The 11,192-nt window shown below is 43.8% G+C and overlaps 1 protein-coding gene across 1 annotated transcript in view; it reads left to right on the plus strand.

Annotated features, from left to right (window-relative positions):
• The window catches only part of LOC106609087 (lysine-specific demethylase 5A), a 93,585-nt gene extending 85,884 nt beyond the window's left edge, over positions 1-7,701 (plus strand). The window contains exons 24-29 of the mRNA XM_045722508.1: positions 1,500-1,658; positions 1,976-2,104; positions 2,632-2,776; positions 3,031-3,251; positions 4,680-5,138; positions 6,276-7,701. Of these exons, the coding sequence (XP_045578464.1) occupies positions 1,500-1,658; positions 1,976-2,104; positions 2,632-2,776; positions 3,031-3,251; positions 4,680-5,138; positions 6,276-6,632 (1,470 nt within the window). The 3' untranslated portion in view covers positions 6,633-7,701. The remainder of the gene's footprint in view (positions 1-1,499; positions 1,659-1,975; positions 2,105-2,631; positions 2,777-3,030; positions 3,252-4,679; positions 5,139-6,275) is intronic.
• Positions 7,702-11,192: the final 3,491 nt, after the last annotated feature.

Raw genomic sequence — 11,192 nt, forward strand, 5'->3', positions numbered from 1 at the left:
TCAGAAACAGACTCCATGAGGGTGGTATGAGGGCCCGACGTCCACAGGTGGGGGTTGTGCTTACAGCCCAACACCGTGCAGGACGTTTGGCATTTGTCAGAGAACACCAAGATTGGCAAATTTGCCACTGGCGCCCTGTGCTCTTCACAGATGAAAGCAGGTTCACACTGAGCACGTGACAGACGTGACAGAGTCTGGAGACGCCCGTGGAGAACGTTCTGCTGCCTGCAACATCCTCCAGCATGACCTGTTTGGCGGTGGGTCAGTCATGGTGTGGGGTGGCATTTCTTTGGGGGGCCGCACAGCCCTCCATGTGCTCGCCAGAGGTAGCCTGACTGCCATTAGGTACCGAGATGAGATCCTCAGACCCCTTGTGAGACCATATGCTGGTGCGGTTGGCCCTGGGTTCCTCCTAATGCAAGACAATGCTACACCTCATGTGGCTGGAGTGTGTCAGCAGTTCCTGCAAGAGGAAGGCATTGATGCTATGGACTGGCCCGCCCATTCCCCAGACCTGAATCCAATTGAGCACATCTGGGACATCATGTCTCGCTCCATCCACCAACGCCACGTTGCACCACAGACTGTCCAGGAGTTGGCGGATGCTTTAGTCCAGGTCTGGGAGGAGATCCCTCAGGAGACCATCTGCCACCTCATCAGGAGCATGCCCAGGCATTGTAGGGAGGTCATACAGGCACGTGGAGGCCACACACACTACTGAGCCTCATTTTGACTTGTTTTAAGGACATTACATCAAAGTTGTATCAGCCTGTAGTGTGGTTTTCCACTTTAATTTTGAGTGTGACTCCAAATCCAGACCTCCATGGGTTGATAAATTGGATTTCCATTGATTATTTTTGTGTGATTTTGTTGTCAGCACATTCAACTATGTAAAGAAAAAAAGTATACATTATTTCACTTTCCTTATATTAAGCAAACCAGATGGCACCATTTTCGTAATTTTTTGGGGGGTTATTTACCGATAGCCAGGGGCATACTCCAACTCATTTACAAACAAAGCATTTGTGTTTAGTGAGTCTGCCAGATCAGAGGCGGTAGGGATGACAAGGGATGTTCTCTTGATAAGTGTGTGAATTGGACAATTTTCCTGTCCTGCTAATCATTCAACATGAAACAAGTTATTTTGGGTGTCAGGAAAATATATGGAGTAAAAAGTTCATTATTTGCTTTAGGAATGTAGTGAAGTAAAAGTTCTCCAAAATATAAATAGTAAAGATACCCCAAACAACTAAAGTGTACTTTAAAGTATTTTTACTTAACTTGTGTTGAACACATCCCTACTTTTCAGAATCAATTATTTGATGGTTGCTAGGACAGCTACAAACGAGCAGTCCTCGGCCCTCGCTATGTTTTGCAAAATTTGATTTATGTGCAAGGGTGAAAAGCCACATATTCTGAGTCAAACAAAAATCTTGTTTATTTAAACTCCTCTCTATTCATTAATGGAATCGATTAATCTAACTCCTCTCTACTTGCAGGACCGCGCCAGGCAGGCTCTGGCTACAAACGAGCTGTCCTTGGTCCTGGCCAAGCTGTCGGTCCTCAGTCAGAGGATGGTAGAACAGGCTGCCCGGGAGAAGACCGAGAAGATCATCAACGCTGAGCTGCAGAAGGCTGCCGCAAACCCTGACCTGCAGGTAAGAGATTACTGCTGCCATATGCTACTAAGAGCCATGTATAAAGAGAGTTTGTAGGCGCTAACATGGCGTCCAGTGTAAAAGTTGGCCGTTATCTCTCTATATGGCGCTCATGGCCAGTCAATCCTCTAAACAAGATGCTCAGGGATAAGGTAAGTCATGAGATGGACAGACTAAAGTGTTTTTTTTCCAGGTCCTCTCCTCTTCCTTATTTGTTCAGTGCATTAGAGAGCGAAAAACAGAGATTGGTTCCAAGATAGTGTTATTACTACTGATGAGAAGTAACAGAATGACTGTGACGTCTGTTCTCCCCATAGGGTCACATCCAGACGTTCCAGCAGGCAGGGTTCAGCAGGGCAGCGTCGCCACGCCAGTCTGTCGACTACGATGACGAGGAGACGGACTCTGACGAGGACATCAGGGAAACATATGGCTACGACATGAAGGTACTGTGGTGTGTTAACTCGAAATGCCACAACGACAAGGTTCCAGTTTAACAGCATTTACTAAACCGTATTTGCACACTACATGGTCGCCATTGCACTCAGGCCAGGTTCATCAACCCCGAGACTCCTGCGCAGGCGCACTAATAACAGAGTGATAGCCCGTAATAGAAATATAGGGATACTTCAAACATGAACTTAACATGGCCTATGGAGAGTTTTCTCAAGCATCCAAGTTTTTTTAAATATCAAAAATACCTGTTGAATCAATTAAAATAAAACCAAATACTACTGTATAGTAGTATTCTATAGGCAATGTTTCAGCAGGAGTGTTAACAAAGCCAGTAAAACATTGCTATTCAATTTATCTCATGCAAAGACACAGCACTTAGCAAATCCTGCTTTTCTAGCATTGTGTTCTCACCTGCCCCACTTTCTCGCTGTCACTCATGCTCTCTGCCTCTCCTGTGTGTGTGTGTGTGTGTGTGTGTGTGTGTGTGTGTGTGTGTGTGTGTGTGTGTGTGTGTCAGGACCCAGGTGAGGTGAAGCCGTACCTGTTTTGTGATGATGAGATCCCTGTCAAGTCAGAGGAAGTAGTCAGTCACATGTGGCCCACCACACCCTCTTTATGCGCTGAACACGCCTACTCCTCTGCATCCAAGTCCTGCCCTCAGAGTAAGACATGGCATTATAATCTATGGCTACGCAAACTCTCTCTCCCTGTTATACTTAAAAATAGTAACTTATAAATGTGTCATTCATTTTATGAAGCTCATCTTTCCTTATGTGTATTGTCTTTGAGACCTTATTTAGAAATGAGAATCTCAAGTTACTTATCCTTACATTCAACTATATATGTAGATATTGAGAGGGTAAATGTGTGTTTTCATTGGTTGATTGATGAATCCTTCTCCCCCTCTAACCTCCAGACCAGAGCACCCCCAGGATGCAGCCCAGGAAGACGCCCCTGGTGCCTCGCTCCCTGGAGCCCCCTGTGCTGGAGCTGTCCCCCCCGGCCAAGGCCCAGTTGGAGGAGCTGATGATGGTGGGGGACCTGCTGGAGGTGTCCCTGGATGAGACCCAGCACATCTGGAGGATCCTGGAGGCCACACACCCTCCCTCTGAGGAGAGGTTCCTACAGGTCATGGAGGTAGGAGAGAGGCATTGGTTTATATACTTATTTTTATACTGAACAAAAATATAAATGCAACTTGTAAAGTGACAGGTGTGGCATATCAAGAAGCTGATTTAAAAAGCATGATCATTACACAGGTGCACCTAGTGCTGGGGACAATAAAAGGCCACTATAATGTGCAGTTTTGTCACACAACACAATGCCACAGATGTCTCAAGTTTTGAGGGAGTGTGCAATTGGCATGATGTCTGCAGGACTGTCCACCAGAGCTGTGCCAGAGAATTTAATGTTCATTTCTTTACCACAACCAAAGAATTTCTGCATAAACTGTCAGAAACCGTCTCAGTGAAGCTCATCTGCATGCTTGTCGTCCTCACAAGGGGTCTTGATTTGACTGCAGTTTGGCGTCGTAACCAACTTCAGTGGGCAAATGCTCACCTTCGAATGCCACTTGCATGCTGGAGAAGTGTGCTTTTCACTGATGTATCCCGGTTTCAACTGTACCAGGCAGATGACAATATGGTGTCGTGTGGGTGAGCGGTTAGCTGATGTCAACATTGTGAACAGAGTGCCCCATAGTGGCGATGGGGTTATGGTATTGGCAGGCATAAGCTACGGACAATGAACACAATTGCATTTTATCAATGGCAATTTGAATGCACGGAGACACTGACGAGATCCTTAGGCCCATTGACGTACAATTCATCCGCCACCATCACCTCATGCTTCAGCATGATAATGCACGGCCCCATGTTGCAAGGATCTGTCCACATCCTAGAAGCTGAAAACGTCCCAGATCTTCCATGGCCTGCATACTCACCTGACATGTCTCCCATTGAGCATGTTTGGAATGCTCTGGATTGACGTATATGATTGCGTGTTCCAGTTCCCACCAATATCCAGCGACTTTGCACAGCCATTGAAGATGAGTGGGACAACATTCCACAGGTCACAATCAACAGCCTGATCCACACTATGTGAAGGCGATGTCACGCTGCAACCATGAGGCAAATGGTGGTCACACCAGATACTGACTGGTTTTCTGAATCACAACCCTTTGCATATCTGTATTCTCAGTCATGTGAAATCTGTAGATTAAGGCCTAATTAATTTATTTCAATTGACTGATTTCCTTGAATGAATTAACTCAGTAAAATATTTGACATTTTTGCATGTAGCATTTTATATTTTTGTTCATCGCATTTTATTTTATTTAACCAGGTTGACCCATTGAGGTCAAGGTAGACAAGAGGGCAGCTCCAGTAAAAAATACACAGTCACTGGCTGAAAACACACATATGATCTGAACTGAACATGGGTGATACTAAGGCTGGTTTCCTGCATCCTGATTAAGTCTACTTAATGAACTTAAAAGCACTTTCAGTAGGGATTATTAATTGAGTAATTGTGTGTCCATCCCTCTTTACTGTCTTCCCTTCCCAGCATGAGGATTCTCAGTTTGAGAAGCCGATGAAGATCAAGATGAAGGACTCTGAGAAGAAGAGGAAGAGGAAGCTGGAGAGGGCGGAGCACCAGCTTCTCATGGCAGCTGTCTCCGGGGTCGGAGACATGATGAGGTCCCCCAAGTCCTCAAAGGATCCGAAACGGAGCCTCTTAGACCCGCTGGGGAAACCCAAGAAGAAGAAGAAGCTGAAGCTGAACCCAGATAAGAACCGTGAACTGAAACAGCTGGCCAAGCGCCTGGCTAAAGAGGATAAGGAGAGGAAGAGGAAGGATAAGGCTGTGGTCAAGGCTGAGGCTGTCAGGGAGGGTCTGGACAAGAGGAAAGAGAAGAAGATTCTGGATATACCGTCGAAATACGACTGGTCTGGAGCTGAGGACTCCAATGATGAGAACGCTGTCTGTGCATCCAAGAACTGTATGAGACCCTGCAAGGAGAAGGTGAGAGCGACACGAGAAGCATGTACAGTTATAGTGTGTGTGTATTTAGTCCAAAATCAACCCTCTCTCCAGTATACACTACTTGATGCACATTTCAAAATTACTGGAGGGGTGTAAGGAATATGGTCAGAAAACCTAGGTGGGGCTATTATTGTGTCTATGGATACGACCTCAGCCTAGGGATTGACTTCTGCCCTGGTATTCCAGACTGACTGATTGAGACCATTAATTTGCCAGCAGAGGTCATCAGACCTTGAATAAAAAGGAGCATTTTTGGATCAGGGGAGAGGGGCTCATTTGAGAGAGGATGTAGCGACTCAGAATCATTCTGACAGACGATTTCCATAGATGATTGATAGGTGTGAGGGTTTATTGGTTAACGGTGCAACAGAGGTCAGTGAGGGGCTGAGATGGGTTCAGTGTGTGGCCTGAGAGGGCGAGCCCTATCAAAAACACAAGTCAGGATTTGACCCAAGTACAAGTAGAGATGTGTAGGCAAAATTTCAATTTTGTGGTGTTTGAATACTTTCCTTTTAGGAGGTTTAATGATATTAGCTCTTCGGAGCAAAAACTGAATGTCTCACTTTGTATTTTTGTTTGCTGACTATGATGCAGAGCTAAGTATGCCGAGTTAATATTGAACACTGTGAAGCAAACATCTTTGGAAGTGAGCATCATGGAACAATTGAATATCAACAGCTGATAACAGCACTGGAACACCTTAGAGTTACACAACTATTAACAGGACAAACTATGTGCTGTTGAAGTGACTGTAAATTAGACAGACACTAACTAAGTCAATGAGTAGCCTAACCACCCACCCAGTCCTTCCCAGCCATGTGCTCTCAGAGCACAACAGAGACATGGGGATATCCTCCAGCTTTACAGAACTTGAAGGGGGACTGGATTGGATTAGGCTTAAATGCACTATAATAAAATGCAACATAAATATCATGCTTATTATACATCAAGTACGTAATGGTATATTCCTTTTAAAAACACAAACTATCTACAAGTATGACTCTTGTGAATCTGAAGGGCAATGACCTTTTCTGAGCACTAGCTGATGATATTATATCCTTATTTAAGCAGAAGGTGTGATCGCCTGTATGTATATGTCTCTCTTCCCTCTGTCAGGTGGACTGGGTTCAGTGCGACGGCGGGTGTGACAAGTGGTTCCACCAGGTGTGTGTGGGTGTGACCTGCGAGATGGCCGAGAACGAGGACTACATCTGCATCGACTGCACCCGCAAGTCATCTATCTTGAGTGGGGGCGTAGTTGGAAGTTTGGGCAGAAGCATAGGAGGAGGAGGGGTGACAGCAGTGGTGAAGTTGGAGTGTGTTTGTGAGGAGCCAGTGGTGCTGGAAGCGCCAGTCTACAGCGGGCTGAGCCAGATCATTATGCCCCCCTCCCAGACCCAAATGATGCCCCCCTCTACCTCCCTCCCCCAGCAGCAGCAACAGCAGCAGCCGGACACTCTAGAGAGCAGCTAGCGCAGACCCAGGACAGAGACGCACATGCACAGTCGGCCACCACACACAAATCCATCCAGCCGGTAAGCTCGCATCAGACCATTTGAGTCTGGAAGACCCCGACTTGTTCTGACTGACATATTTCCCTCTTGACTTAATGGTAGAGGAGCTTCAAATTAAGGGTTGTCCTCAAGACTGGATGATGATACTCCCTTGAGAATAATACTACAAAGAAATGAGACCATCAGCTCCTTTGAGGAGGAAAGAGATGTATTTTCTGCATCACAGACAAACTCCAGATTACCTTTTTTCCCGCTCTCCTTCCTCTTCTCTCTCCTCATGGGAACCAATTGTTGATGAGGATTTGTTTCTCTCTAATTCAGAACTGTTAAAGAAGGCCTTATAATCCAGAGAACACTGTGCACAGAGCGGTTTTTACTGCACGACTTGGAATGACCATGGGCCGTTTCGTCTGTTTCTTGAGTTTTGGGTCTGCAACATCCTGTACCCCCGTCTGAAAATTATTTGGTGCCACAGTCAGAAACTTCAGTACAGTCATTATGAATCTGTGGAGGGTTAATTATGTGTCCCAAATGGCACCCTATTCTATATGTAGTGCACTACATGGGATCTGGTAAAAAGTAGTGCACTATAAAGGGAATAGGGTACCATTTGGGATGCGGTGTTACACCTCCACATATTCATGATAACTGTACTGAGTCGGCAGGTAGCCTAACTTTTTTAAGTGTTGGGCCAGTAACCGAAAAGTCTCTGGTTCGAAACCCCCTGGGCTGACTAGGTGAAAAATGTATCGATGTGCTCTTGGTTAAGGTACTTAACCCTAATTGCTCCTGTAAGTCGATCTGGATAATGACAAAAATGTAAATGTGAAGATTTGGGATGCACATTCAGTGTCATCTTCTCTCTGCCTTTATCCAAACAATAAATGCCAGCTCCATGTAGGACAAGGAACAATGGTTGTATGTAGTGATACATATTTATAATGTGTAAATAGGTTTTAAGCAATAAAGTGATTGAATGTGTCTGTTTTTGTTTTCTCACCTTTAATAAACAATTCCTAGTCAAATGAGTAAGGAGCAGCATTTTTTGTTTTATGTTCAATATCATTATATACAATTTCCTGTTTGAGATGATTTGATATGTCATTTAATGTCAAAACCAATGTCTGGCATCAGATGTCTAAACTCCCAACTACCTCTTAGATAGATTTGAGTTTGGGGTGAGTCATCAGAAGGCCTGACTGTTTTAGGAGCCATGGGTTTTGAATGTGGGATCTATGGATTCAGGCCTGTCTAAACTTCTGGTAGTCATTAAACCCAGGATCTCCCTGGCCACACGTGGGTTCCCATGTTTTTGACATATTTTCGTCTCACTCCCAATCCCAGATCAACGTGTAGCTCATACTGTACCCCCTATGTATGTCTTAGTCTGTAGGAGTTGTCAAAGGAGAATGAAAGGTTCATTAAGAGTTTAAAAATGTAATATTGGCAATCAGTTGACTATTTTCTTGAAACAATGCAACAACTTGTTACATTTTCTGTGTTTGCCCTCTCATTCATTGTTTTGGCTTGGTGATGTGTTTAATCATGCAAATATCTAATCACAGGATTTAAATTCATATTAGTATTCTATTTGTACTTGTGAAGGGGAATGCAGTAAAGGTGCATTAATTGCATGTAATGTGATTCTGAACACCTTTGCTTCAGCTACTGTATGTAGGGGAAACCACCAACCAATGGAAGCAAAGCCAAGTAAAATCTAGTCCTGACCTTCGCTGCTTCCTCAGGTCCATTTGACCCACTCACCTCTTAAAGAGACAAAAGCTAACCAGAGAGACAAACGGAAAGCACGAGACAGGACATAGGTGATCGCAGTTGGACACTGGATCATTAACCAAAACAAATTGTATAATTAATCTTTGATTAATTTGTTGGCATGTCAATATTCACTTCATGGTCCCATATGCCTAGAGTATATGACTATTTAAATAATTATAATCAACTGACTCAATAAGTGTGAGTATCTAAATTGGGAGAGGAGGGGTCATATGGGCAGAGTGGATTGGAGGCTGAGCCTAAATTTAGGATTACAACCTCCCACCCCCTATTCACTCATGTTAAATACTGAAATGTGAACATCTACAGATCAATATTCACTGACAGAGAGCCAAACTTGAGACACCCCAAGAAATGAATGGTGCGTACTTAACTAATATTTGAATTCTAAGGTTAGAACATGGTACATCATGTCTTTCTAAGGCTTCTTGATTTTGTATCAAATAAATTGTAAGATGACTTCACCTCTGGGCATATTTTAATGACGTGAGATCTAAGGTTTAGTGTGGAATCATCCTGGGCTGTTTCCCCAGATTGAGATTTTCAATGTAAACCATTTGTTAAGAACTAATCAATTCTGAAAGCATGCTGTCTCAGGGCTGTTGCCTTTCCCACCTATTCATGGTCAATGTCAGTACAGTATGTACATGACATAATGGGACATGATTAATGCAATATGTTAATCAATTTTAGGTAGGCCTGAACTTGATTGTGTAAAGCTCTGCCTGTTTTCGAGTACATTTAAGTTCTTCAGATGGCAGTTTGAGAGAGCCACAACTTTTTTTTTTTGAGGAGTCATTAGGCAAAAGATAATATGGTGCAGTATCAATGTACTTGGCATATACTTACTTACAACTCAAGAACCTGTTTTGCTAACTTTCCACTCCTTGGCAAACGTGGCATGACATGGAGTGGAATAATAACTCAAACGGACAGGTACCCAGACTACTTATATGTTACTATACATTTTAAAATAAATACATGTATATATGCATAACGTACTTGGATCACTACATGTAGCTACTTGTCTTGAAAATAGCCAAAATGTTTTTATTGCTTGAAATAGTTAAAGCGGCACTCTCAAATGGCAGGAACAGCAGCATGTTGAAGGACCTGGTCCCTGTCCCTCAGCTCCAGTCAGAGGAGAAGATGCAAGAGAGGGGCCAATGCGGCAACAAACTAGAGTTCATCCCGTCTGTGATGGGACCCATCATCGGCCTGGGTAACGTGGCGCTTTCCTTACCTCTGCTACAAGAACGGAGGAGGTGAGTTGTAAGGATGGGACCAGAGTAGGTCGCAGACGTTTTAATTGTCTCTGCTTCTAAAATAAGAGTTAATTTAGCAGTGAGAAGTTCCGGCTAGTTCAGTGACAGAACATGCATTGGACAGCCAATCTACATGTAAAAACAGGCAAATCTTTAAAATACACTAAATTCATTATTAAATATGTACATACATACTGTTCCATTTCACACAAAGATTGATCAAATATTTGTAAAAATGGTCAGCCGTACTCTGGAAATGTAATGTTCTGCTCTGAATTAGTTTGTGTATAGTTGAAAAAGGTTGCTGTCAAATACCTATATCAACATAACCTGAAAGGCCGCTCAGCAAGGAAGAAGCCACTGCTCCAAAACCGCCATAAAAAAGCCACACTACGGTTTGCAACTGCACATGGGGACAAAGATTGTACTTTTTGGAGAAATGTCCTCTGGTCTGATGAAACAAAAATAGAACTGTTTGGCCATAATGACCATCGTAATGTTTGGAGGAAAAAGGGGGAAGCTTGCAAGCCGAAGAACACCATCCCAACCGTGAAGCACGGGGTGGCAGCATCATGTTGTGGGGGTGCTTTGCTGCAGGAGGGACTGGTGCACTTCACAAAACAGATGGCATCATGAGGTAGGAAAATGATGTGGATATATTGAAGCAACATCTCAAGACATCAGTCAGGAAGTTGAAGCTTGGTCGCAAATGGGTTTTCCAAATGGACAATGACCCCAAGCATACTTCCAAAGTTGTGGCAAAATGGCTTAAGGACAACAAAGTCAAGGTATTGGAGTGGCCATCACAAAGCCCTGACCTCAGTCCTTAAGAAAATGTGTGGGCAGAACTGAAAAAGCGTGTGCGAGCAAGGAGGCCTACAAACCTGACTCATTTACACCAGCTCTGTCAGGAGGAATGGGCCATAATTCACCCAACTTATTGTGGGAAGCTTGTGGAAGGCTACCTGAAAAGTTTGACCCAAGTTAAACAATTTAAAGGCAATGCTACCAAATACACTCATTTAGTATGTAAACTTCTGACCCACTGGGAATGTGATGAAAGAAATAAAAGCTGAAAAATCATTCTCTCTACTATTATTCAGACATGTCACATTCTTAAAATAAAGTGATGATCCTAACTGACATAAAACAGGGAATTTTTACTTGGATTAAATGTCAGGAATTGTGAAAAAACTGACTTTAAATGTATTTGGCTAAGGTGTATATAAACTTCCAACTTCAACTGTATGTGAGAATGTTGTTCATTGACATCAGCTTATTGTTCAACACCATAGTGCCCTCAGCTCATCACTGAACTACGTACCCTGGGACTTAACACCTCCCTCTGCAACTGGATCCTGGACTTCCTGATGGGCCGCCCCCAGGTGGTAAGGGTAGGCAACAACACATCTGCCACGCTGATCCTCAACACGGTGGCCTCTCAGGGGTGGGTACTTACA

The sequence above is a fragment of the Salmo salar genome, chromosome ssa07 (genome assembly GCF_905237065.1).
Source record: "Salmo salar chromosome ssa07, Ssal_v3.1, whole genome shotgun sequence".
In the NCBI taxonomy this organism is placed as follows: domain Eukaryota; kingdom Metazoa; phylum Chordata; class Actinopteri; order Salmoniformes; family Salmonidae; genus Salmo; species Salmo salar.